General features: G+C 33.9%; 4 protein-coding genes across 5 annotated transcripts; 3 read left to right on the forward strand and 1 right to left on the reverse strand.

The window, feature by feature from the left end:
- Positions 1 to 13: 13 nt before the first annotated feature.
- On the reverse strand, positions 14 to 7,914 carry LOC105340505 (xaa-Arg dipeptidase). 2 transcript variants are annotated; one of them, XM_034479638.2, is made up of 7 exons: positions 7,792 to 7,914; positions 5,122 to 5,618; positions 4,440 to 4,588; positions 3,746 to 3,888; positions 3,225 to 3,379; positions 2,356 to 2,599; positions 14 to 1,260 (listed from the first exon to the last, which is right to left on the reverse strand). In XM_034479638.2, the coding sequence occupies exons 2-7, from the start codon at positions 5,494 to 5,496 to the stop codon at positions 1,124 to 1,126; spliced, it is 1,203 nt and encodes a 400-aa protein (XP_034335529.2). In that variant the 5' UTR covers positions 5,497 to 5,618; positions 7,792 to 7,914; the 3' UTR covers positions 14 to 1,123. The 2 variants fall into 2 exon arrangements, with proteins under 2 accessions (XP_034335529.2, XP_034335530.2); XM_034479639.2 differs by having other exon boundaries at positions 5,122 to 5,564; positions 7,792 to 7,908.
- Positions 7,905 to 8,969, forward strand: LOC105340504 (sperm-specific protein PHI-2B/PHI-3-like). The gene has a single exon (XM_020072302.3). The coding sequence runs from the start codon at positions 8,022 to 8,024 to the stop codon at positions 8,835 to 8,837; it is 816 nt and encodes a 271-aa protein (XP_019927861.2). The 5' UTR covers positions 7,905 to 8,021; the 3' UTR covers positions 8,838 to 8,969.
- Positions 8,970 to 16,129: 7,160 nt separating this feature from the next.
- On the forward strand, positions 16,130 to 17,225 carry LOC136271208 (endoribonuclease YbeY-like). The gene is made up of 2 exons (XM_066070695.1): positions 16,130 to 16,249; positions 16,516 to 17,225. Exon 2 carries the CDS (start codon positions 16,533 to 16,535, stop codon positions 17,034 to 17,036), a length of 504 nt encoding a protein of 167 aa, XP_065926767.1. The 5' UTR covers positions 16,130 to 16,249; positions 16,516 to 16,532; the 3' UTR covers positions 17,037 to 17,225.
- LOC105340473 (tRNA N(3)-methylcytidine methyltransferase METTL6) lies at positions 17,154 to 26,945 on the forward strand. The gene is made up of 5 exons (XM_066070694.1): positions 17,154 to 17,540; positions 18,104 to 18,232; positions 18,843 to 19,013; positions 19,755 to 19,896; positions 26,002 to 26,945. The coding sequence occupies exons 1-5, from the start codon at positions 17,154 to 17,156 to the stop codon at positions 26,151 to 26,153; spliced, it is 981 nt and encodes a 326-aa protein (XP_065926766.1). The 3' UTR covers positions 26,154 to 26,945.
- Positions 26,946 to 27,992: the final 1,047 nt, after the last annotated feature.

The raw sequence follows: 27,992 nt of genomic DNA on the forward strand, positions 1-27,992 counted from the left end.
AATACCAAAATGGTAAGTATAGTATTTTACTGAGTATGCCATGCACCTGGTATAAAACAACTCTGGTTAACTTTTGAACATCTGTATCAAACACTTTCAACAAGCTTGCACAATTATTGTTCCAGCAAAATAAAATTGTTAATATCAGGGTCTGGTTATTCATTCCATACAAAATTCATAAAGCTCTAAATATGCTATGTACTTGGTTCAATACAATCCTGGTTTACATTAGAACTCTGTAAAACAATTTCAATGTTCTTTCCCAGTAACACACTTTGGTGAGGGCTTTGAGCATACTTTAATACGAAAATTTAACTATTTTATTAACAAACGGTTTGTATTCTGAATAATAATGTTGAACACTTATCTTCAAAATAAACTATATTATGTTCTATCCCATTTCAACAGTTCAGCATACAAACATAATTGGATTCTATATTCTCCATGTTTGATAAAAAGACCTTCACTCATATTAATTATAATACATAATTTAACTGTATCAGAAATAAATAAAACAAAATGTAGCCACCCAAAAAAATCCTATTCAACTTTATACAGATTTCCTACACACATATAAGTGATAATATCCAAATAAAATATTAAATATTGATATTAAATAAACTCTACAAAACAAAACCCAGAGATAGCAAGATATATTCAATATTTGATAGAAGCTTAAGGTTAAAAACATGAATGAGTCATAATGAGCAAGTTCATTCATTTCAAAACTCTACACTCCCTGAAGTATTAAACTTATTCTTAAAACTACATGGTTTCAAAATAATTAGTTTCTTATGAATATAACAAAACTACTGATAAGCTAAGTAAATAAAAAGTAATCATACATTTCTAAGGAATATCTTAGCCACATTTTTTAACATATTAACACATGATCCATAAATTAAAAACAAAAGGACTAGCTCAGTTAAAACAAAACTACCTATATTTCAATAAACTCTCATTGAAAGAAACCCAAAAATTTTGTCCCCAAATCTCTTTTCTCTTCCTCAAAATTCTAATTAATTCATGAATGGAAAACTATGAAAAAAATATTTAAATCATTTCAATCTACATATCATATATATATACATATATCTTTATCTGCATCATTTTAACATAAGCCCTATGACGTTCCCTTTATATCTTTGTGAAAGTCCTCTTGTATTCTGGGGAGCAGCTCAGGTTTGGACAAAATGTCGATGGCGGTCATCGCGAGGGCTTTGGCCACATTCAAACTGTAAGTCTGGGCAATGTCTGTGGCTGAAAATATATGTTGAAAGAAATGTTAACAAATAAATCAGGATAAATGTATCCGGTCCCAAGAACCAAAAACTTAGAATAGACTCAGGTCAAATTTTAGAATTTGAATATTTTAACTTATTCTTGACAAACATGTTTTGAAATTAAAAGTATGATTTACAAATACATACACAAAAAATAAATGAAAAGTCTATTTACTGGTTATATTCAAAATTAATTCAAAAGTTATATTAATTTTAAAAATGCCAAATGTTCCTAAGACTACAGATTCTGAGAGAAACATGGAAAGGGCTTCTGGTAATTGTTGTTGTCCAATGAAATGCAGTCTAAGCTGTTAGATGCATCTTCAGGATAATTATGGGGCTTTGCCTCAGTTCACTCTGCCCCATCTTAATCCTGACAAAACATCAATATTTCATCAAACCTACATAACTTCAACCTACAAACCTTCACATACTGGTAACTGCCTTCAAATCTACTTTGTTTACCAGTAAATACGACAAGATCTACAGTAAATTCCTAATAAAATCAAGCAATAAATATCTGTGTAAAATCGTGAAAGAATTCCTTGTGGATTTTAAAATCTTGCTAATATATTTCTGACAGTTGTGTACTACAGGTAATAACGGTACATACAGGTACTGTTGCGAATAACAAAACAATTAACTTAGAGGGCAGATGGATTTCCCGGGAATAATCACTTTTGAAAATCAATTTTTTTTTTAATTTTCTTTAGTACATACTTCTAAACTTTTTTGAATTTGCATTTTGAACCTATCATATTGCTCTTGCAATTTTATTATTAATCTTGTAAGTTAGCTAAAACAGCATTTTTCTCTATAAAATGGTATATTTCATCATGGTTTTTGGCCTAGATGTCCTTCAGCACCGGCCCTATTGAAATCTTAGATATTTTGATAAGTTTTGTTCATTTGCTCTTTGAATCAAAGATATTGATGGGAAAAGTTTCTGCTTAACTACATGGAAAAGCATAACATATAATTCTCATGATTCGAAACAAAACGGCAGAATTGTTGAATAAGTACTAGCATAAAAAAAAGAACCTACAGTATTAAACAGTGACATTAAACAAACCTGCTGCGGTTGTGAATCCCTTTGAGTGGTTGCTCACGGTGGTTCCAATATAGAACTTTGGGTGAATGCTAGGTACCACATGCGACACATTGCCCATGTCTGTGGAGCCTCCAAACTTGGTCCGGATCTCTTCACGCTGATCAAACTCTATGCCCAGCTGTCCCCCGTTCTCCTCAAACAGCTCCGCCATCGTGTTGTTAGATAACAAGGCCTGGTAATGCTTGGCTCCAAAAGTGAAACTAGCCTAAAAAGAAAGGTTAGAGGTCTAATTATGATGCTAGCCCGCAAAGGTTAAAGAGGTCAAATAAGATGCTAGTCTGCAAAGGTTAGAGGTCAAATATGACGCTAGTGTGCAAAGGATACAGGTTAAAAGTGAAGCTAGCCTAGATGCATTTATTAATTTTTTTATTCATTATTTTGATTATATTAAAAGTTTGATTTCTGATGCACAATAACCAATATAATATCTGCATTTCTCAGTTTTTGCAATGTAAGAACAGATCATGAGAACAGCAAAATATATCATCAAGCCCCCCCCCCCCCCCCCTCCAGATATATATTGTATTATTTTTGTTACTCTTCTACAGGAGTAGCTACTCTCGGCTATTTTCCTAGAAAATAATTCAGTTTTAAAACCAATATCTATCTGAATAAGTCCATCATTTAAAAGGGAACTGACAACAACAATGATATTTTAATATCATTTTGCAACCTCTCAAAAACTTGACCAAATCCTTAAAAAATTGGCTTTAAATAAAAAAAACCACCAAGCTTTTGCTTCATCTCTTTATCCTTTTGGTAGAATGTCTTAATAATTGATTTGTGGTCAGAACAATTCTATTTCAAATAAATGATTGACAGCTATCTACCTGACAACCTGTACAGAGGGCGGCCCCGTTAATGCAGTCAATCACTTTCTTTTTCAGGACCTCTAACTCCGCCTCCGAGGGCGCCCTCAGGAAAAATTCCAGTTCTGTTTCATCTGGAATAATGTTTGGTTCAACTCCTCCATTACGAATCACTCCTGATAAAATAGAATTAAAATTAGTTGGAACAGAAACATATATTTTACTCTGAATGGAACAATATTGCATTCACTAATTTAAAATATATCCATTTAAAATCAAAGCAATATTATCTTAACATTATTTTTACTTACTTCATGGACTTCAACATACTTTTGTTTATCAACATTTTAATATAGCTACACATTTTTTTTTTTTACATGTAACCATTAGTTTAATTTAGTACCCTTGCTCCTATACATGTAATTACCTATCTCACACCTAATAACAATGTTTTCCTTATATTTTCCAAGCTAAATACTGCTGAAGCAAAAATTTTCAAAGATTATTTTATACCAAAAAGGTCAGGAACCTTTAATATTAACCATGAACTCTCCATGTTGGTTTCATCTGCTGACGCAGACAGGATACGCTGTTATAACACATGACCGCAGCATCCAGTGCATTGAGGCCCTCCCACGGGTGTGAGGCAGAATGGGCTGCCTGGCCAGAGAATTTGATTGTCACTCTGTAAGAAAAAACTTTACAATTTTTTTTATGAAGAAATAAAATTTTTGAAGCCAAGGGTGTACCTATTGCCTCAAAGGTACCATTCAAATTTTGCAAGTGGAGAAATACATTTTGGCAAATTTAAGGCCTGCATGAAATAAGGTTATCTGCCAAAAATTCATATCATGTCTATCAAGGCATTTGGCAAATAACGAAGTGTAAAAATCATTGAAAATTTTAAAGTTTTAATATAACATTCAATTTTATTGAAAACCATTTTATCTTTTACCTGTCAAAGATATATGATAAGTCTTTTGATATAGTGAACTTAATAATTTACATGAACTGGCTGTGGTTTCAAAACAATGGCTTTTGTTTCTGCAATATATTTACCCCGTAGTATAATGATTACACAAGGCATCTAACTTCTTTTAGATACTTTGTGTTATTATCATACTATGAGATAAACTTAATAACCAAAAAAAGTCTGCATGCTGTGGATATGAATGAGATCTAGTTCCCATCAATATCATCACTTGGTAAAGGAAATTTTATGCATTAAATACTAACGGAATCATTGATGTATATTTTGGGCGAGCCAAGGTGTACTGGGATGGATGTGCCATCATTGCGACGTCCACCGAGGTGAATGCTCCTGCTGCGATCAGATCATGCTTCCCACAACGCCCCTCCTCTGCTGGAGTGCCAATCACCGACAGCTATAAAAAAGAAATGTGTGGCATTCATTTTTTTCTTAAAATTATACCTCGTACAGTATTGAAATTCCAATTTATAATTATTGTAAACATAAAAGCAATTTCAATGAAAAGAAAGTATACTCCTTCAGGGCCTGAGAAGGGGCTGCACCAGGAGCCATATTCACTACAGAATAATGGCACAATGCATATATGGTGCGCTGCACCAAGTGGCGCCACACAATTTTATCGAGGAGTTTTGTTTTGGATTTATAAATTATTTACATAAATCTTATTGTCAAAGATGCATGTTATGTATTACCATAAGCTGATAGTATTTCCAATTATGTATGACAGTCAATTTAAAAAATGGCATGCCCAATGTTTTCTTCGGCTCCATATTAAATATCAAAATGGCCCCATCTTTTATGAAGCATGGGGCCATTTGCCCAACCTTTTGTTTGTCCTTTCCAGGCACTGCTCCTTTAATATAAGAATTAAAAATCCTTGTCACAGGAAAAGGCCTCAAAACATGATAAAAATAAATTTCTTGTTACCTGTCCTGTTAGTGTTTCTCCACATGACGTCATTGCATGTTTTATGGCAATTCCAGCCGCCACGCCGATTTCCGCGATAAGATTATGACCACATGCATGTCCAATGCCTGGAAGAGCATCATATTCACATATTACAGCAACTCGAGGTTTGTTCTTGGGGTCAGAGGTTGAAAATTCAGCACGAAATGCAGTGTCCAGTTTGTAGTGTTTCTCGACAGGAAAATCGTGTTTTTCCAGGAATTTTGTGATGACATCATGTGCATGGTGCTCCTTGTATGCCAATTCTGGGTTTTCCCAAATGCTTCTGCTCAGCTGGTGAAGATCGTCTGCACATTTGTCGATGAAATCGCAAGCAACTTGCTTTGCCTTCTCCATGCTGGACAACTGATGTTTCCCGATCCCGATGTATTTTCATTTCACACACCATTGATTTCCCAATGCAGCTTGATAAAGCATGCATACTTTTATTTAAGATACGTAAAATGATGACGTATTCTCTTAAAAATAAAAAGATTTAAAAATGATGATGAATTCTCCTGAAAATTCAAAGAAAAATTTAAATATGATATTTTTTATCAAACTGAGAGAGAGAGAGAGAGAGAGAGAGAGAGAGAGAGAGAGAGAGAGAGAGAGAGAACATTATTTCAGTTTTCTTGAGATTCAATTAAAAAAAAGTATATTTTTGTCCTTTTGGTAGTATTATACTAATGTATGTATACATGAATAATTGAGTAAAAATGTAAACATAAAAAAACCCAAAAACAAACTTAATACACAAGACACAAGCAAGGCTGCCTATGAGCCAAAGTTAATGATCATGATACTGTATTGATAAACTCTGTCCCATTTCTAATTTTCAATCATAGTGGCTTGGAAATTGTCCCAAATCTACATATTTATAAGATATTGTTTGTACTTTGATGTTGAGCAACCATTGATGTAATCTGGCTGGGTGGTAAAATTTCCTTTCAGGAAAAACACATTTTTTTCCTGAAAAAAAATTTACTCTAAAGTATTGGTGAAACGCTGGAACAAACAATGTTTGATCAATGAATTTTTAATGGAAAAAAATGATTTTCTAAATTTTCAGACTGCTGTAAAGCTGCATGGAATATTGCATAAAAATCAAAGGAATATTTGATGTTATTGAGATAAAAAAAAACCCTTCAGCTGGTCAAATAAATAACGAATCAATAAATAAAAGATGAAAAAAAAATGTTGATAATAAAATTGAAAGACGTATAAAAGAAGATTAAAAAAGTTTCATGCACGCTAGAATACATAAAAAGAACGAATGAAATTAACGAATGTAAATCACCTATGCAAAAATTAGAAATGAATGAAAAAATTAAAGAAATATATATTGTCATTTGATCAATATACGATTTGAAAAAAAAAGAAAACTGACAAAAATTCAAATATTTGTAGAACGACATGGTCGTTCGATTAGTCCAAAGTTTCTAAATCTGTTGAAAAAAATTATAAATCCGAAGGAAAAACTTTTCTACAAGTGATTAAACCACATGTGATTATAAATAATGAGTTTATTAAATCATATGAAAACTTTTTCTGTCAAAACTTTTCATTTATTCGTTAGTGGGTCGTCCGTTTCGTTTTCAATGGCGAACTTTCCCGCGGGCGGTTTTAATGTAAAACAACTGAAATCCACTTGTTTTTCTGTTAAAATACATGAAATGAAATAAAAAAAATCGGGATATTTTTATTTCCAGTAATATGAACCTCTTTGTAATTTATAAAATCAATACCATGCTTTCCAAACTAAGTCAATGCTTGTGTTGGCTGCAGTACTGTACTGTAGACATTTGTATTTTGAATAATTTTAATTCAAACATAGCAAAATATTTCTTTGAAACAAGTGAAAAAACCTTTTATTTTATGATTTACGACAGTTTTAGTATAAATTTCACTCATATCAAATATGTTTTAGTGTATTACAATCTTACTTTTTATTTTGTAAATGCCATAGTCTGCCATTTATCAACGAACTTCACGAACTGTTGTACAAATATTGGTCGGATATATGCACTCACTAACAAATTTATTTAATGGGTGTTATATAAACAGTTGAATGATATCATATATTTAATTATTTTTTTTATTTGAATGTTAAAAATTCCGTGTATTTCATAAAATATTTGATAAAGAAAATAACTATCCGTGATGTGGGGTCTGTAGGTTTACAAAATAAGCCATAGCAAGAATTTAGATAAATGAACAAAAAAAATCATCAACAGTATTTTTTTTTAAAGAAAATAAAATAGCAAATGACAAATAAACTAGTTTTCTAAAGATTGGTTTATGAAATGATAACAAATTTTATAATTTTATAGCGAGTTGTAATTGTTATGATTCTATAGTAACGGTGGTTTTTGTTTGAAAACTGTTGACTCGGCTCATAAAAAATTGAAATATTTAATTAAATAAGGAATCAGATCTAATATTTCTATAAAAGAAAGATAGAATAGCATTCATACAAGTGCATAAGACAATAAAACCCATGTTATGATGAATTGCAAACAAGAAATAAAAATTCAAAGTAAACGTGCTAGTAAACATGACCCAATTTTCACACATTTAAACATTGATTATTCACTACTGAATAATTGTAGAGAAAAACTATATGTTGTAAAAAAGTCATCATAACAATACCTGTTGATGTAGTGCCAATATCATATCCACACCACAACTATAGTGCGAGAATAAGTCAAAAACTTGTACGTCAAAAGCACAAATAGACAATTTTCTCGGTCCGCCATGTTAGCTCAGCATCCGGGTACAGGGTGCTCTCTTTTACGTCCGCGCTATGCTGATAAATAGCGCAGCAGTCTCGCTGAGCGTCATTCTTGTTCCGACGAGAGTACCAGTCAGTTCCTAAGAAGATGGCAAAATCCCGATCTCGCTCCCGCTCTAGATCCAGGTCTAGGAGCCGCAGCCGAAGCAGGTCTCCGAAGAAGGCAGCACCTAAGAAAGCCGTGGCAAAGAAATCGCCAGCAGTAGCAAAGGCACCGTCTGCTCCAGCAACACCTAAGATGACGAAGTCTAGAAGCCGCAGCCGAAGCAAGAGCCGGAGCCGAAGCAGAAGCCGCAGCCGAAGCAGGTCACCAAAGAAATCCAAGAAGGCCAAGAAGTCGCCAAAGAAGAAGGCATCCAAGCCCAAGGCAGCAGGAAAGAAGGCCGCTCATCCAACAACTCTGAGCATGGTATGCGCCGCCATTGCCGCCATGAAGGACCGCAAAGGATCCTCAGCCCAGGCCATCAGAAAGTACATCCTGGCCAACAACAAGGGGGTAAGCGCAACCCATCTGTCCCCAGCACTGAAAGCCGCTTTTGCCAAGGGACTGAAGACCGGAGCCCTCGTTCGACCCAAGGGATCCAGCGCCACCGGAGCCAGCGGACGATTCCGTGTTGGAAAAGTAGCCACGCCCAAGAAGAAGAAGCCCGCAAAGAAAGCCAAGAAACCAGCAGCCAAGAAGGCCAAGAAAGCAAAGAAGCCCAAGGCAGCGAAGAAACCCAAGGCAGCAAAGAAAGCGGCAGCCAAGAAGGTGAAGAAGGCCAAGAAAGCAAAGTCGCCGAAGAAAGCTAAGGCAGCGAAGAAGCCAAAGGCAGCAAAGAAGTCGCCCAAGAAGAGCAAGTCCAAGGCAAAGAAGAGGCCTAGCTCCCCAAGAAAGGCAAAGAAGGCAGCAAAGGCAAAGTGAGCAGCAATAGTTCAATGAACTAAACCCCCCGGCCCTTTTAAGGGCCACCACATCTTTCGAAAAGATGTCTCTATTACAACGAAACGTGTACAAAAAAATTACAAACACCAGCACATCCTACTTTTTTTTTTTTTAATTTCTCCCATGAATTAAAAAAAAGCAGCATTTTAAATATCTTGATTTTTTTTTTTTGTAAAGAAATTGAAATATTCTAAACAAAATTTCCTATGCGATAATTTTTTCTTTAAAAGTCTACTGATCATATTCTTTTTTATTCATAGATATTTTTTTTAAAAAGTGTAACGACAGATCTAAAAAAAAAAAAAAGGCTAGGTTTTCAATACCCCCCCCCCCCCAACTTTATTATTTTTCTTAAACATTAAAAAAAATGTTAGCATTTTCATGTTTTTATTTATTATGATTGATTTAGTTGTTTGTTCATTTATTTGTTCATTTATCGGCTCATTCATTCATTCATTCATCAATACAAATTTTACTGACTGTGACATTACTTTTGGATCAACCCTGGTATTTACATTTTTGAGAAAAAATGTTTTAAAAAATCCGGAATACCTATCGGGTTTCCAAGTTTACATCTATTCTACTTTCAATTTCAAAAGGGTCATACTAAAACACGCCTGCCGACGCCTGCCGGGGAAAACACGCCTGCCGAGAGAAAACCACACGCCTGCCGTTTACCAGATGGATTATTTTAATATTTTCTTTGATATTTTATTTAACTTAACTAAATTAAGTATCATAATAACAAAAAGTTGACTTTATATTGATTATTTAGCACAAAATTAGCAAAAATGTTCAATGTTGGTAAAGATAGATAACTCTTACGTAGAATTCATACGCCTGCCGAGGAAATCTAGACGCCTGCCGTTTATTTGATGGATTATTTTACTTTTTTCTTTGATATTTTATTTCTTTTAACTAAAAAGATGATAATAGAAATCAAAAGTTGATTTTATATTAATTAATTAACACAAAATAAGTAAAAATCGGGTAAGCTGATAGCTCTTACGGAGAAATCATACGCCTGCCAAGAAAATGTATACGCCTGCCGTTTATTTGATGGATTATTTTAATTATTTCTTGGATATTTTAGTTTACTTAGCTTAAAAAACGATAATAGAAATAAAAACTTGACTTTAAATTCATCAATTAACACAAAATTAGGGAAAATTGGGAAAGTAGATAACTCTTACGCAGAATGCATACGCCCGCCGAGAAGAGTACACGCCTGCCGCTTTACCTGGTGGCTGATTTTAATTTTTTTATTTATATTTAATGTTTTCTAACTTGATGAATGATCAGATTAAATAAAAATTTAGCACATTTTTTAATTAACACAACATGGGTAAATATAGGCGGAATCCATACGCCTGCCGTTTACCTGAAGATGATTTAATATTTTTCTTACGTTAGTATTTTATTTTACTGTACTAAATAGCATGCATAGATAAAAAGGAAAAAATTGCGAAGGGCTTAAAAATAAAGAGAAAACTCTTATGTAGAAATCTTATGACTGTCGATTTAATATGCACGCTTGTCATTTTATTTATGTCATTTTTATTTGTATAATTTAATTTATGAATTACCTAAGATTGCTATATATAGACTTAACATTTTGCCTTATAATAATGTTCAGAACTTTACTTATTGCTGCTATTGATTCATCATATTATATGAAGTCGGGTGATACGAGTATGATATAATATGTATGTCATCCCTTTTAAGTTTGACAAAGTTTTGTTTTCTATCAGAACTTAATATTTTGATTTTTACTCCTGTCACAGAAGCTTTTTATGATAGAAATACAGGGTAAGATTTATCAACACGTCTATAGATACGAATCGCCCAAGGAATATACATGTGTATACGATTTTACATGAATACGAATATACCTATATTATTGCATGATGTGATTTTTTTCCATTAATTTTGTTCTTCAGTCAGCTGTGTACATGATCATAGAATAAGAATGAAATAAAACTTACTTTGTTGTAAAGAGGGATACTGTTAATCAATATCATAACTTTTCGCCTAACGCAAAAATTGATAATCTTGTATTTTCAAACAATATTTCATATTTCATTTAACTTTACCAAAAAAATGAATAAAGACATAAAAATTAGATTTCAATGATATTAAAACGTAACACGAAACGTGTGCATCCAGTATATTTTTTTTAGGTTTGTCCGGGGGGGGGGGGGTGGTGTCGAGGCAAATTTTTTGTGATTTTACTAGTATGTAAAAAAAAAAATATTTTCCAAGGGAGGTGGGACTCCATCAACCCCACTTCCGTACGAAATTTGAGTTTTACCGAGGGGGGGGGGTAACTCTACCCACCTCCCCTTGAGTAGATCCACTCATGAAAAGAATGAGTGAAAATCATTTACAAAGCCAAAGAAAAATTCTTAGATCTACCCCCCTAAAATTAATGAATGGTGACTGATATGAGTGTTTGATGGACGTTAATGAGTTATACTAACATTGTTATTGTTAGCAAGAGCATTGATATTGATATATCCTAATCCACGACAGCTTATACTGATCACAAGGACCGATCTATGATACTGTTCCATGATCAAGTATGGTCTATAGACCAATCCTGTTTAAAGATTTTCTAAATACTGGATAAAAAATCGTGTTTTAAAAATGTAAACCAACAGAAATCGTGATACCAGTGGTTTCCTATACATCGGCGTCGGAACGGGGGGGGGGGGGGCTAGGGGGGCTGAGCCCCCCCTCCCCCCATCCCACTTTTTTTTGCTAAGTTAGACCCAACCAATGGGCACATAGCATCATTAGAGGGTTCAGCTCCCCTCCCCCTTTTTCTCGCAAGAAAGATAATTTTTGCGAAATTTACAATGAAAAGATGGAAATATTGAGATGTTGGAGTCACAGGTATAATAGCCCCCCCCCCCCCTCCGGATTAGGAATTTCAAGATTTGTGGGGGGAAATTTTTGGTATGTAAGAAATTTTTTTTGGAACAATAGCCCCCCCCCCCCCCCCCCCACGGATTAGGATGTTCATGATTTAGGGAGTTAGGGTTTTTTTTCCTTCCTTGTCAAGATTTCAGAGGATTAGTTTTGCCCCCCCCCCCCCACTTTCAATTTGCTTCCGAGCCACTGCTATATATGGAAACCCTTATGAGAAAGGAGAGGGCTTTCGAAACGTGGCGTGTACATACGTGTATATAGTTGTTAAAATGTTAAAGGAAGAAAATAAGCTGTTTTCTTGCATATCTATCTCTCTCCCTCTATCTTTGTCTCCTCTCCTTCTTTCACTTCCTCTCTCTCTCCTCTCTCCGTCTTTTCCATCCACTGCCCTCTCTTTCTTTCTCTCTTCATCAACGGAAACAATTCAATTATTAAAAGAAAAAAATAATAATAAATGTAGTTGCACCTGCGTTCAACTGTTCTAGTACTTGTATTTTACAATAAAAAAAATTCAATAAAAATATGCAGCGAGTCGGTAAGCGTAAGACATTCACATTCCAAATGTTCGACATCTGAACGGGGTGTTTTTTTTTCGGTTTTAATTTATTTCATGAGTAAAAATTTTCTGAGTCAAAAATGAACCCGATATTCTATGCAGATCGGTTGTCTTTGAACTTAATGAACGTAAAATATCTTCCCGACAATTTTTATATTGATCAACCATACTGACTATAATTAATCGTAGGTCGTGGAGGTTTTGATAAAAAAAAAAAAGAAATTAAAAATGCATGCATTCGTAATTATTGATTCTTCAATGTATATAATCATACCATACGGCTTACAATATCATTCACTTCACTATCCCTCAAACGGTCACACTCACAGTTTTGTAAATAAAAAATCGGGACCACAATCTGAACATGCACATACAGATAAATGTATTTTTATCTCATTTTATTACAAATCATGTACGAATAACAAAATAATTTACTCATTATGTTCTTTGCTATAATATTTTGGGCGAATCGGGGTTGAGGCTACATGTCCAAAGATAACTAATGACCGTTGCTCTACTGATACACGTGTATACATACACGTGTTAGTTTCTTGTGTATTCTGTGTGAATTGAACGGGTTTTTGTCTCTTAAGAAACAATAGACCTTACCTACCTGTATATTGGAAGACGACCATGAAGCAAACACCTTGTACACAAGCCCCCCCCCCTCTCTCTCTCTCTCTCTCTCTCTCTCTCTCTCTCTCTCTCTCTCTCTCATGTGTTTTAGGTGACTGAGAAAAATAGTAATGAACGAGTCGATCTACCTAAGTATGTCTTAAGATACTATGTATAGCCTTTGAACTTACACCTAATTATTAACCCAAAAGTATTATTAAAACATTGCAGTCCACTTTAATTATATTCCAACTGATAGAGCAAGGTCGCCATATCATGGTTTCTGACTACTTATATTTGTATTTTTTATGTATCTATATGAAATTGAAGAAGAATACCATTTATCCTTATATATGTATATATCATGTACAAGCACTTAATAAAAAACTATTTCTGATAAATAAGCCATCAGTTTTTAATTAGTCAGACTTACGTCTCTTCATAAAACGTGTATAGTCCATTCATAACCGTAAACATTGAAACATTTGTGTTACTATGTATCTTCGAGAAGCTTATAAAATATACACAGGCACGTAGCATCAGGGGGGGGGGGGGGGGGGGCAGGGGGAGGGCCTGCCCCCCCCCCCCCACTTTTTCTCGCAGCAAAAATTTACATATAAAAAATTGAATTATCATGGAGTTGCCCCCCCCCCCCCACTTTTTTGGGAGTATGTAGGTAAATGATATAAAAATAAGGAAATGGGGAGTGAAATTAAAGTTATATATTACGCCAGCCCCCCCCCCCCACCACACCCCCCCCCCCGGATTAGGGTTTTGAATATTTTGGGAAACTTAAAAATGTTCCTGTTTTTTTTTTTTTTGCTTGTCAAGATTTTTTGGATGAGTCTGGCCCCACCACTTTAAAAAACGATGCTACGTGCATGATACAGAAAAACAAAACTTATTTTGTAGGGGAAATTATCATTCATTATTATTTACGAGACAGTCCAGGCTTATAACCAAGAATATTGACATGATTTGAATCACTTTACAACGTTTTTTTCTCCATTAAAAACTGAGACCATAAATCGTAAAATTTTAACCCGGTCACATTTTCATCAGCTTGGGAAAATTAAACGAACTTAATACTGAATGATAGCCTCAAAATAAAGCATATACTGAACATGTAGCTGCAATAATTATACCAGTATATTGATTGTGTTGAATATTGAATCAACCTATAGAGTTCTGCTTTGATTTGGTAATTGCATGCGCTATAAGTCTGCTTTTTTCTTCTACGAACAGAATAAGTAATCACTGGAAGGTTAAGCGTGTATTGGGTTTCAAAAGTCTATAGTGGGGTATGATTGAGTCTGTGTTAGATTTTCTTGTTAGAAAAAGCCGGGTTTTATAAATATTCAAACTGATACCCCCTACCCCTCTCTCCCTTGAATGGATAATTATCCGCTACACTGATATCATGTAATGTAAAATTTTGCTACAGGCTTATGAATGTCCTGTACATGTAAATATTTGATTTTAAAAACGCAGCGAAACAGAATCAGAATCTAGAGATTTAGATATACTTTGGTTAAATAGGCAGTGAAAGTATTCAGATGAAAAAGTTTTCAATATGTAAACATGCAGTTACAAACATTTTACAGAACTAATCATTGTGTACGAAAATGTAAATGCACTTTGCCTAAAAAGTCTAACCTTTCCCCATATACATTTACTAGAATTAATAATTTAGGAGCATAAATATTTATAAAATCTGGAATGCTTACACAATTTAAGTACGCTAGCCTGTTTGTTGAAGAAATACATTATATAGCCTTCATACATGGATAAAGGTTATGCCAGTCCCCTTCTCTAAAGAAATGAAATTGTCGAATTGCATCTTTTGAATTGATTGAGTTGGTGTAAATATTAATTTCCATTACATGTCTTGAATTTTGTATTTACATGTTCACCCAACACAGTATTTACGTATACAGTTTGACTCCATACGTATTTCTGAACTTAGTATAACAGTGCATTAAATTTTATTTAATTATATATATTCACATCAGTATACTTTCCTTCTTATTTCAGACACCACTTTTAGATCGTATGAATATATAACATAAAATATTTTAATTATACGTAAAATACATGCATATTTAAGGGTTCTTCGAAAACTTTAATCTTAAAATTCGAGCAGAGACATACAAAGTCATGTACATGTATATAATTAACAGTACATGTATATGTCCCTGATTCGAGTTTGTAATATATCGTTAATTAATTGCAACAAAATAATAAGGGTATGAAAACACTAATACAGTATAACGATAACTATGTAAAAAGCTGAAGTTTTTCAATAAATAAAAATAAAAGACATGGATAAATGATTAAATCAGCAGGCTTACAACTCAGTGTCTCGGCAGGCGTAAGCAGGGTAAGAACTCTTTGACTTCTTTACAGACTTTGAAGATTTTTAATAATATTTTTCATTAAACAGCGAATACAATATAACCTTTTATTTCTTTGATCATGTATTTAGTTAAGAAACATAAAATATCCAAGAAAAAAATTTATATATCAGATAATCGGCAGGCGTATAGATGTTCTCGGCGGGCGTATGCATTCTGCGTAAGAGTTATCTACTTTCCCAATTTTCCCTAATTTTGTGTTAATTGATGAATTTAAAGTCAAGTTTTTATTTCTATTATCGTTTTTTAAGCTAAGTAAACTAAAATATCCAAGAAATAATTAAAATAATCCATCAAATAAACGGCAGGCGTATACATTTTCTTGGCAGGCGTATGATTTCTCCGTAAGAGCTATCAGCTTACCCGATTTTTACTTATTTTGTGTTAATTAATTAATATAAAATCAACTTTTGATTTCTATTATCATCTATTTAGTTAAAAGAAATAAAATATCAAAGAAAAAAGTAAAATAATCCATCAAATAAACGGCAGGCGTCTAGATTTCCTCGGCAGGCGTATGAATTCTACGTAAGAGTTATCTATCTTTACCAACATTGAACATTTTTGCTAATTTTGTGCTAAATAATCAATATAAAGTCAACTTTTTGTTATTATGATACTTAATTTAGTTAAGTTAAATAAAATATCAAAGAAAATATTAAAATAATCCATCAGGTAAACGGCAGGCGTGTGGTTTTCTCTCGGCAGGCGTGTTTTCCCCGGCAGGCGTCGGCAGGCGTGTTTTAGTATGACCGTTTCAAAACAGTGAACATGTGTCGTGATGTAAACCAAATCGATGACTACTGTTGTTTTGTTGAAATAGAATAATCTATGTATCCAATGTCGTCTTTCTGTAGTGAAAATCTGAGATAAAGGTATGTTTTTAATTTTTTAGTTGAAAGTGAATATGCATATGCATTTTTTTTATAGTTGTGGCAAAGAACAAAACTATATAAATGCTGAATAACCAATATCTTATCGAAACGAACTGTAATATTATACCAAAAAAAATCATGCAGTTCGAAAGTCGATCTTTTTACTGTGTAAATCATGATTATTGACAATGAAGTTGTTTTCTCTCAGGCAGTATAATACGAAAGACTATAGGTGTACTGATATTTTCATGTATGATGTTACACAGGTGTCGCATTATGAAGAATGACCTTATTGTTTGAAAATCTACAGAAAGTAGTTCCTCTCAACAGAATACGTCTAAAATCACAGATCAACATTTTACGCAAGTTGTTTGGAGTTGAGTCGTACGATTTGTCTGTTACTTGTTTAACTAGCCAGGAAATCGCCAAAATAAATGCCCAGTATCGAGGAAAGAAAGAATCAACTGATGTTTTAGCGTTTCCGTTTAATGAGAACCTTGTCCCGGGGAGACTTCCGACTTCACAAGAGCACGGTGTGTTAGATTTAGGTGATATTTATTTGGGAATTCCGTACATTTATCATCAGTGTAAACATAACAACCAAAACATACAGGAAGTTCTGCCTGTCATGGTAACTCATGGGATCTGTCATCTGATTGGCTACGATCATGAAACAGAAGAGCAGTATAAAGAAATGTATGCCAAAGAGTCGGTGATCTTGACCGAATTCAACAAGGCCACAGGATTAAATTGTGCTCCTTTACTTCAAGTTGGTCATTATTTTTAAAAAGAGTGAACTATTTGGAATAATTTAGTCTTCTTATAAATTAGTGTGTATATTATGAACAGTGTCAATTTTTTGACAAGGTTAGAATTCTGATTGCGCATAAAAAATATACAAACCATGGAGAACAAATTAAACAATGAAGATGAAAACTGTGATGAAATTAAAGACTCTACATCAAATGCAAAGATAGATGAGAGTGAGAAAGCTTTGGGTACAGAAATGAAGAAAATGACCGTCACAGAAACAAGAACTGAAAACAGTGAGTCAGGTAGCGGTGAAGATGGTGACGAAATATTTGTGCACCCCGTGCGGATTCTCACTGAGGCCGAGATCGCTAAGCTTCAGAAAGACGCGACTTGTGTGTCGGACTTCAAGCAGAACAAGCTAGAGAAAGAAGCCCAGAAGAACTGGGACCTGTTCTACAAGAGAAATACCACAAAGTTCTTCAAGGATCGGCACTGGACCAAGCGAGAGTTCGATGAACTCTGCCCAGTTGAGGCTGAGGTAGATGTGAATGTAACAACGGCATTTGTTTTGTTTTGAAAACAGTATTGGGTCCAATCAAACCTTTCCTGACAACTAGCTACCATGCTGCTTTTTTGCAGGACAAAATGATGTATATGTAGTTTAGCAGTGTTTAAGTTGATAGGTAATGAAATTAAAAAATAACTGCTGTCATTTCAAATTCCACCAAACTATGTTCACATATATCGATTTGCCCTGCAAAACAGCACTACCCAAGGGATTTGTAGTTTTAGAACAGGTGGTAGGTCTTTGAATATTGAAAATGGTTAGGGTACAGTATTAAATAAATTTTCTTTGTCATCAGAGAAATTATTTTATTAAACTTAAAAAAAAAAGAGAAAATCATAGTATCATATATTCTTTTTTATGTCAAAAGTTTTATTACATATTGAAAACATATAAACTGTATTTTTTAGAAGTTTAAGATTAGAAAATGCTTAGATTTACTTTATACTGAAAATAACATAATTCTTAATTTATGTTGGCAAGGTATTTCTTCTCAAAAAATCACTTGCTAATTTTTGTTTTATTATTTGTTACAGACAGGCAGACGGACGGTGTTGGAGGTAGGCTGTGGGGTGGGCAACTTTATCTGGCCCCTCCTTCAGGAGGATCAGTCCATGTTCTTCTACGCCTGTGATTTTTCACCTCGAGCTGTGCAGTTTGTAAAGGTTTGATCAATCTCATTCTGTAGATTCCTAATTAATCGCAAGGTATTATTATCCATGTAAATTAAATTGCGAGAAATGGATCTCGCTTATTTTCGAATCTCGATTTTATTTTTTGGAGAGATGTAAACTAAATGAAATTATGATAAAATTCTGCTGTATGCGATTTTATATTCTCACAATCTGATACAAAATGATTGAATAGTGGAATTAAGTACTCAGGTAATAAAAGAAATCTACAGTATTATGCATGTTATGGTATACAATGAGAATGAGTACTTCTATACCCTTTGTATAGAAAAATGTACTTATAATTGCAGAAAAAGATATATAGATGTATTTTATTAGTTTAGTTTGTATGTTCTTAATTATAAGTAGCTTAAGCTTGTTAACAAAGTATCAAATTTGTAGAGATACAAGGTGGGAAAATGAAAAAAAAAATTGGGGTTAAAAATAATCAACTGATAAATTTATATTATTTTGAGAAAAATATTTTGCACTTGAAGAGTTACAATCCTGTTCTGTAAAGTATATATCATACTTATAAAACATATTTGGTATTAAAAAAAACCCTGTAAATGCTGATATTCTGGGAATTTTTTGCTTTATTTAGGATAATCCAAACTATGACCCGTCCCGATGCTCCGCCTTCCAGTGTGACATCACAAACGACGACCTGAGTGGCACCGTTCCCCAGGATTCGGTAGATGTGGTCTCCATGATTTTCGTTCTCTCTGCCATTCACCCAGATAAAATGGAGGCCGCCCTATCCAACATCATCAAGGCAAGGGCTTTATTTTGCACCAATTACATCTATAATCGAACCTGATAATAGATGATTTATAGCCTTTGATTTTTGGAAGTTGATACAATGTACTAATTTGGTAAATGTTCATATGTTAATAACAATGGTGGATAAAACAATTTTCTTAGAGAGCTACCTGGCTTCCATTTATTGCTTCTATTTAGTGTTGCTTTAAACTTCTACATCATACCCATTGATAATTTCTTGGAATGCATTGCCATTTGTGGTTCGCATGAAATGCAGGTAAAAAGAGCAACATGTGAATTTCATATATTAAAGCTTTATGTGAAATTCACATGAATTCAAGTTGAAATTCATGTGAAGTGAAATTGCCTGTGTACGTGCCAACAACACAACTTCAATTTTGTACAGTGTGTTAATAATTCATTGGGCTTAAGGTTCAAACCATGTTTGCAACAAAAATATGTAAAAATTAACATAAGAATAAATAGACAAGTAGGTATCAATTAACTGTTCCAACCACTTTGCAGTGAATGTGAATGTAATGAATTCTGTAATCATGTCAAATAGAAGTTTGAAGTCAAAATTTCTTTAAAACAATTTAAAGACCTATAACATGTAACAGGCAATGTTATAGATTTTGTCAATATTTTTGACAAAAGGAAATTTCTTGATGTGATGTGAAACAACAAGAAATCAATGAATCTGTCACTTTATAATGACTCTATGTCATGGTTGATTGTCTTCGTACTGTTGTAGGTGATGAGGCCGGGGGGAAGCCTGCTGTTCCGCGACTATGGTCTCTATGACTACGCCATGCTGAGGTTCGCTCCGGGTCACAAACTGTCCGAGAATTTCTACGTCAGACAAGATGGAACCAGAGCTTATTATTTTACCACAGGTAAAAAAGGGAATTGATGCTTTTTAGAGTGCAAGATTTAAATGAATTTGAAATATTTGAACATTGAAAATTCGTAGACTTTTTAAAAGCCTTTGTTTTGAAAAGTTTGTACATAATGACTTATTTAAGAGGCATTATTTTGGAGAAGTATTTAATTAAAAAAAAAACTATTTAATTAAAACTTATTCAACTTTATCAAATTAACAGAGAATATTGTGTCATATTCTTGTTAATTGATAGAAAAATAATACACATGTAAAACACATGTTTAAAAAAACCTTGAAAATGCATATTACAATATTAGGCTCAAAATGACATGCACTTGTGGGAACATTAATTTTTATAAAGCACAAAAGTATATGAAGCAAAATAATTATGAATCAGAAGTTTTGATGTATTTAATGATTATACAATTCTAACAATTTAACATGTTAAGATTTCATTACATCTACATTTTTAGTGGTTAAAGGGGGATAACTCTAATTTTATAGGAGACTATTCACAGAAATTTTTGAAAAATCAAAATTTAAATATGCATATGATAAATGCTGACATTGAAATGTTTTTATCAATATATGTGTTACCTTAATTTATTGAAATTAGAATGTTTATAATAAAATTACACAGCAAGCATACCTAATTCTTGTCAAAGTTCAACAGTTACGGTAATTCCACAATTGATCTAAGATTTTTTTGTATTTTTTTTATGTGTCACAGACATACATTTACATGAATGAAATTATTACCAATTAATTTAAATTTTTACTTGAAAATTTCTCATAATTTTTTCACTTAAGGTAATTATCCATACGTCACAAAACAACGTCTGACGTGTTAATTTACGTGTTATTACGTCTTATCCGTGCCTGATCTAATTGAGACCTAACGTTAAAAGGTGTATTTCAAAACAAAGAAATCAAGCTGACATAGAAATTGATTCAAAACAAATACATCAAAAATCCTGACAACTGCAATCAATTAGGCCTACCGGGGTATTAATCAGCGAAATAACATGACTGGGTTTTGTCGATTGCTTACTCGTTTTGAAAATATAACACGTTAGAACGCTTACATTTGACCTGCATAAACATCAATCCATTATAAGGTTGAATTTAATTCAATTATTTGAACATTAATCCCTGAAAGTCCATAAACATCCAAAGTGAAATCCTGACCGAGATCTATATTCCAGTGCATAAGGGGGATAAAAACACAAGGGGAAATAATTTGACCTATATCATCTTTATCCTATTCGCTTAGCAACGAGCATAGATTTATTTTCAAAAAAAAAAAATGTTTTTAGACTTAAAATCATGCGCTGAAGAGAAGTTATTTCATTAAAAGAACAGTCTTTAAAGCCAGTACAAAAAAGTTTGAATAGAGGTTTTGTCTTGAAGGCATATATCAGGTAGTTAGCATTATCAACGCATGTGACTGCAATTTCTAAATACCGATCTCGATCCATAATACTTACCGATATCCAAAGAAACCATCTTTTCCGATTTAAATAATACAGATTAATCAACAGTTTGTTTAAATCATGTTTCCTATTTAACAATAATCAAAACATATTTTCTAGAGTTATGAAATAATAAACCAATGCACAGTTTTTATTTTTACGGATCTTTTTTCAATATATATATTTTAATGATTTTACCAAAAATATGCCCATTGTGATCCTGAAAAGGCCGGTTCCTAGGGTAATTTTATTTCCAATTGATTAAGGGCGTTAAGGTTTAAATAATATCAAAATTTTAGAGAATTCTGTGCGTAAATAAAATTATAAGAGCTTAAATTGTCTTCGAAAATTTATTCATTTTATCTAATTTGTAAGCAGATTTATCTATTTTTTTATAAATAAGCAAGTGTAACATAAAAATTTTTGTTTTGAAATAATAATTCCTTTATTTTACATAGGATATAAGTCAAACAAGAGGCCCATGGGCCACATCGCTCATCTGAGGAACAATAGGTATGATAAAATCAGCTTAATGGAGTCATAATACAAACAATCTGGACAATGTACAATAATACATGTAGATCCTGTATAAATAAAATCCATTTTTTACCCCTGGATATTCTTATGTTTATAATCATTAGTCCCATTTCTAACAGGATGATTTTATAGTCATATCACATGTTGAGTATTGCAGTCCTCAAAAAGATCCTTTACAATTGTTTATACATGGGATATTAAGCTACATCAAACTCTGAACCTTCTTTAGCTGCAATAATGTAGCCCTCTCCCAATTTTTTTTTTTTGTTTTTTTTGGGAGAGGGCTACAACTCCGTAGGATCTCCGTAATGGTGCAAGTGCGGGAGTGATTCACTCCCGCAACAATTTCGTCTCAAATCGTATATAAATGACAATAACATTTGCATTTCTTACCTGAACTCAAACATTGTAGATGTCTATGGCATAAATTAATCCAAAAATATCAAGTATAGTCCATATATCGGTTATTTTTCGTGTATGTCAACAACACAAGTTGAATTTGTCCGCCATGTTTACTGACCTTGACCGGTCTTATTTTTGGACAGCCAATGAGAATTCAGGAGCGGATCTTGAACTGAATATAGGAATTTCCCTATAATAAACATAATTAACGCGGTAAATATGAATTTTCCATTATATACCATTACCTTAAATGATATTTTGGTGATAGAACGAAGTAAGATCGATTATCTACACTGACATTCACGTTATCAAGCCCATCAAAACTCCAAGCGTAAATCCCATAAAATCACGCAAGAACTGTCATGGCTGCTGAAAAAGACGACTGGTAAACATGCTGATGTGTTTTATATGGTTTTGATTTATATACGGTTTCTTTGTTCAACCTGAATTAAAAAATCATTTTATCTAAAGGAGTTCAATTATAAAATCGATCTTTTCAGACTGAAGTCAGTCGCATTAAAAAATTAATTTTGCACCATTACGGAGATCCTGTGGAATTGTAGCCCTCTCCAGTAAACATCAGATATAAAAAATCGGAGAGGGCTACATTATTGCAGCTAAACATTCTTGTGAGGCCGAAGAATTGTCCTGGAGCCAAAGTCTTAACAATTATAAAGAATCATCTGGCTGATTAGTTTCTGAGAAGAAGATTTTTAAAGATTTACTCTATATATTCCTATGTAAAACTTTAACCCCCCCCCCCCAATGTGGCCTCACCCTACCCCCAGGGATCATGTTTTCACAACTTTGAATCTACACTACCTGAGGATACTTCCACACAAGTTTCAGCTTTCCTGGCTGATTAGTTTCTGAGAAGAAGATTTTTAAATATTTACTCTATATATTCCTATGTAAAACTTCGACCCCCCATTGTGCCCCACCCTACCCCCAGGGATCATGATTTTCACAATTTTGAATCTACACTGCCTGAGGATGCTTCCACACGAGTTTCAGCTTTCCTGGCTGATTAGTTTCTGAGAAGAAGATTTTCAAAGATTTACTCTATATATTCCTATGTAAAACTTCGACCCCCCCCCCCCCCCCAATGTGGCCTCACCCTACCCCCAGGGATCATGATTTTCACAATTTTGATTCTACACTGCCTGAGGATACTTCCACACAAGTTTCAGCTTTCCTGGCTGATTAGTTTCTGAGAAGAAGATTTTTAAAGATTTACTCTATATTCCTATGTAAAACTTTAACACCCCCCCCCCCCCCCCAATGTGGCCTCACCCTACCCCCAGGGATCATGATTTTCACAACTTTGAATCTACACTGCCTGAGGATACTTCCACACAAGTTTCAGCTTTCCTGGCTGATTAGTTTCTGAGAAGAAGAATTTTGAAGATTTACTCTATATATTCCTATGTAAAACTACGACCCTCCATTGTGCTCCACCCTACCCCCAGGGATCATGATTTTCACAACTTTGAATCTGCACTACCTGAGGATGCTTCCACATAAGTTTCAGCTTTCCTGGCTGATTAGTTTCTGAGAAGAAGATTTTAAAGATTTACTCTATATATAAATTCTTTTGTAAAAATTTGACCCCCCATTGTGGCCCCACCCTACCCCTGGGCGTCATGAATTTCACAACTTTGAATCTACACTACCTGAGAATGCTTCCACACAAGTTTCAGCTTTCCTGGCTGATTAGTTTCTGAGAAGAAGATTTTTAAAGATTTACTCTATATATTCCTATGTAAAACTTCGACCACCCCATTGAGGCCCCACCCTACCCCCGGGGGTCATGATTTTCACAACTTTGAATCTACACTACCTGAGGATGCTCCCACGCAAGTTTCAGCTCTCCTGGCTGATTAGTTTCTGAGTAGAAGATTTTTAAAGATTTACTCTATATATTCTTATGTAAAACTTCGACCCCCCCATTGTGGCCTTACCCTACATCCAGGGATCATGATTTTCACAACTTTGAATTTGCACTTCCTGAGGATGCTACCACACAAGTTTCAGCTTTCCTGGCTGATTAGTTTCTGAGAAGAAGATTTTTAAAGATTTACTCTATATATTCCTATGTAAAACTTTGACCCCCCCCATTGTGGCCCCACCCTACCCCTGGGGGTCATGATTTTCACAACTTTGAATCTACACTACCTGAGGATACTTCCACACAAGTTTCAGCTTTCCTGGCTGATTACTTTCTGAGAAGAAGATTTTTAAAGATTTACTCTATATATTCCTATGTAAAACTTTGACCCCCCATTGTGGCCCCACCCTACCCCCAGGGATCATGAATTTCACAACTTTGAATCTACACTACTTGAGGATGCGTCCACACAAGTTTCAGCTTTCCTGGCTTTCTGGTTCTTGAGAAGAAGATTTTTGAAAATTTCTCGAAATTTTTCATTTATTTCTAATTATCTCCCCTTGAAAACGAGTGTGGCCCTTAATTTTCACAACTTTGAATCCCCTTTGCCTAAGGATGATTTGTGCCAAGTTTGGTTGAAATTGGCCCAGTAGTTCTTGAGAAGATGTTGAAAATGTGAAACGTTTACGGACAGACGGACGACAGACAAAATGTGATCAGAATAGCTCACTTGAGCTTTCAGCTCAGGTGAGCTAAAAATGATTTTGTGAAAGTCAAATTTCAGGCTTAGGCTTATATTCTTTATGTATGAGAAAAGCGCCTTTTTCTGCAATCGGTTCTATTTTTAGCAACGGCCCTAGCTTTTATAATACCGATGGACCAGCCAACAGGGTAAAATTTGATAAGAACATATCCTCAGATACACGTTTGAAAAATATGAAAAAATTCTGTACGCATTTTATTTATCCAGTTGGGTATGGACCATTACCTTAAACTAACTTTATGTCAATATTAAGTAGATTTTAATAATAAAAGAAAATCTAAAAGAGTTTTAAAAAAAATGTAAAAGAATATTGTAATCTAAAAATTTTTGAGTTAATAAAAATTATATGAAAATGTTTTCAAAATAGTTGATGATATAGTGCCATATTTTGAGACTGTTGAATAGTTAGCTAAAATGTGAGAATTTAAAATAAAATATTGAAATCATAGCACAAAAGTAGAAGGTTCAATCAGTGTATACATGTTTGCGCCCTGGCATGGACAAGCCGAAAGTATTCAATACAATGTTTTAAGCAAAAAAACCCAAAAAACTTGATTTCATAATATTGTATGTTTTGATGTTGCAATTTAACCAATTTAGATTTTTTTCTATGAAAATTTTAATGTTTTTATATGACTTTTATCTGGTGTTTAAAGGGAGATGACTCTATTTCTTTTTTTTTTTTATGAATTAAATCAAATGTAATTTGAAAATGTCAGTGTAAATTGATGTATACAAGGTGTCTATGACAAATGATCAGAGATAAATCCACATTCACATTTTATTAAAATGTTTAAGATAATTACTTGCACCGTAAATGCAGTTGATTAAAAAATTAAGATTGAGAATTCGATCCCACCAATGCAATATTAAGGTGACACGAATTTTGCTTTGATTATGCATCACAGGCTTGTATGAAATTCATGTAAACTTGATTTTATCAGCAAAGTAATCACATATTCTAATTTCTTTTAAAGTCAGCAATTCATATAAACTGATTTTCATGGAATTTTAAATTTTGAATTACACCATGGCTTAATTTCTGTAATTTTTCAGAGAAAGTGTTGGAGCTTGCAGAGAGATGTGGATTTGATCGGTCACAGAGTCAGTGTGAATACATACAGAGAGAAACCGTCAACAAAAAGGAGGATCTTTGTGTGCCAAGGATATTCGTTCAGGGGAAATTCCTCAAACCCAAGTCAAGCTAGCAGATATTCTCCACTGAGAAATTTGGGCTTGATTATACATGTAGTAGAACACTTGATCAACAAACTGCAGGTTTGCAAGAAATTCATCATCTTAATTAAGTAGACTGGCAGAACCTGTGCAGGACTAAAAGACTTTCATCAAACCTTGGTCAGATCTAGAGAAGCTGATGACCTTCAGCCTTAGGCAGTTGGACTGGCAGAGATTCATCAAACCCAAGGAGACAAGAAGAAACTTATCAAGGAATTCGTTAAAAAAAAAGCATGATTTTCATAGAAGTTGAGGATATTGGGGAGAATTTCAACAAATTCATTGTGACAAGCCAGAATATAAATGTTTGAATGCAAATTATAATTACTGTCTATATTATTGTCATGAAATTGAAAATTGTTTCAATCAATATTTGTTTAGCTATCATGTGTGTAATGACTTTGAAATAAAAGCAAATTCCAATTCCTCAAATTATCTCTCTTTACACACAACTATGTCTGGGCGAATTCAAGATGGGGTGAAACGATTTGCAAGTGAATAACACAGGGTGAAAATAACCCTCTATACAATAATTAATTGATCATTGCTGCAGAATGTGCTATTGCCACATTTACAAAAAACCCAAGGGCTATTGTATATAACATGGTAAAAGGTGAACTTGCAAAGTGTATGTATTATCAAGTGATTCCCTCGTATGAAGAGAATGTTTTTGCCAAATCAGTATGCAATCAAGTTTGTTGTAATCACTGACCTTCCCATATGCATGTATGGAAAAAATATTGTTTTAAATAATTGTTTTAATAAGATTACCTTGCTGTCAAAAACATTTCCATTAACTGATCAAATTTTTTGAATAAAATTTTTGATAATAATAATAATTGATATTCTGTGTTCTTGTATGTAAATGATACAAATACAATATGTGAAATTTAGATCTAAGCTATTCTCTAGGTATGGGTTATAGATGACCCAGAGTAGAAAAGCAGAGTTCAGTCCCATTATTTTATGGTCAATAAGGCTCCATCTTACAAAGACCTCCTGACCCACGGACCATGACAAATCTGTGCACAGTTTACATAGTTTTGACGTGTCATACTGTGACTTTAAGCACATTATCACATATATATATATAATTCAATGCTGTTGATATGTTAAGTGGTGTTTTAACTATTCAGATAGTGCGAGATAAACAGCATTGAATTATATATGTGATAATATTTCTACACCCCATGCAACACGTTGATAGGGGTATAATGTTTTTGAGCTTTCGGTCAGTCAGGCAATGTGTCAGTCATTAAGGCAATGTAACAGTCAGTGAGGCAATGTAACAGTCAGTGAGGCAATGTGTCAGTTAGACAGTCAGTCAGTGAGGCAGTGTATCAGTCAGTGAGGCAGACAGTCAGTCAGTGAGGCAATGTGTCAGTCAGTCTGTCAGTCAAGCAATGTGTAGGTCAGTCAGTGAGGCAATGTGTCAGTCAGTCAGGAAATGTGTCAGTCAGTGAGGCAATGTGTCAGTCAATGTGTCAGTCAGTGAGGCAATGTGTCAGTCAGTCGGTCAGGAAATGTGTCAATCAATGAGTCAAGCAATGTGTCAATCAGACAGGCAATGTATCAGTTAATGTGTCAGTCAGTGAGGCAATGTGTCAATCAGTGAGGCAATGTGTCAGTCAGTCAGTCAGTCAGACAATGTGTCAGTCAGTCAAGCAATGTGTCAGTCAGGCAGGCAGGCAATGTGTCAGTCAGTCAGGCAATGTGTCTGTCAGTCGGGAAATGTGTCAGTCAGTGAGGCAATGTGTCAGTCAGTCAGTCAGTCGGTCAGGAAACGTGTCAATCAGTGAGTCAAGCAATGT

The sequence above is a fragment of the Magallana gigas genome, chromosome 9, assembly GCF_963853765.1.
Source record: "Magallana gigas chromosome 9, xbMagGiga1.1, whole genome shotgun sequence".
Classification (NCBI taxonomy): Eukaryota; Metazoa; Mollusca; class Bivalvia; order Ostreida; family Ostreidae; genus Magallana; species Magallana gigas.

Coding starts and splice junctions, on each gene's coding strand:
- LOC105340505 (XM_034479638.2), bottom strand. CDS start 5,496: ATGGAGAAGGCAAAGCAAGTTGCTTGCGATTTCATCGACAAATGTGCA. Junction 3,889..4,439: donor AAATATACATCAATGATTCC/GTTAGTATTTAA, acceptor TTTTTCTTACAG/AGTGACAATCAAATTCTCTG. Junction 2,600..3,224: donor CCCTCTGTACAGGTTGTCAG/GTAGATAGCTGT, acceptor CTTTCTTTTTAG/GCTAGTTTCACTTTTGGAGC.
- LOC105340504 (XM_020072302.3), top strand. CDS start 8,022: ATGGCAAAATCCCGATCTCGCTCCCGCTCTAGATCCAGGTCTAGGAGC.
- LOC136271208 (XM_066070695.1), top strand. CDS start 16,533: ATGACCTTATTGTTTGAAAATCTACAGAAAGTAGTTCCTCTCAACAGA.
- LOC105340473 (XM_066070694.1), top strand. CDS start 17,154: ATGGAGAACAAATTAAACAATGAAGATGAAAACTGTGATGAAATTAAA. Junction 17,541..18,103: donor TCTGCCCAGTTGAGGCTGAG/GTAGATGTGAAT, acceptor TATTTGTTACAG/ACAGGCAGACGGACGGTGTT. Junction 19,897..26,001: donor AGCTTATTATTTTACCACAG/GTAAAAAAGGGA, acceptor GTAATTTTTCAG/AGAAAGTGTTGGAGCTTGCA.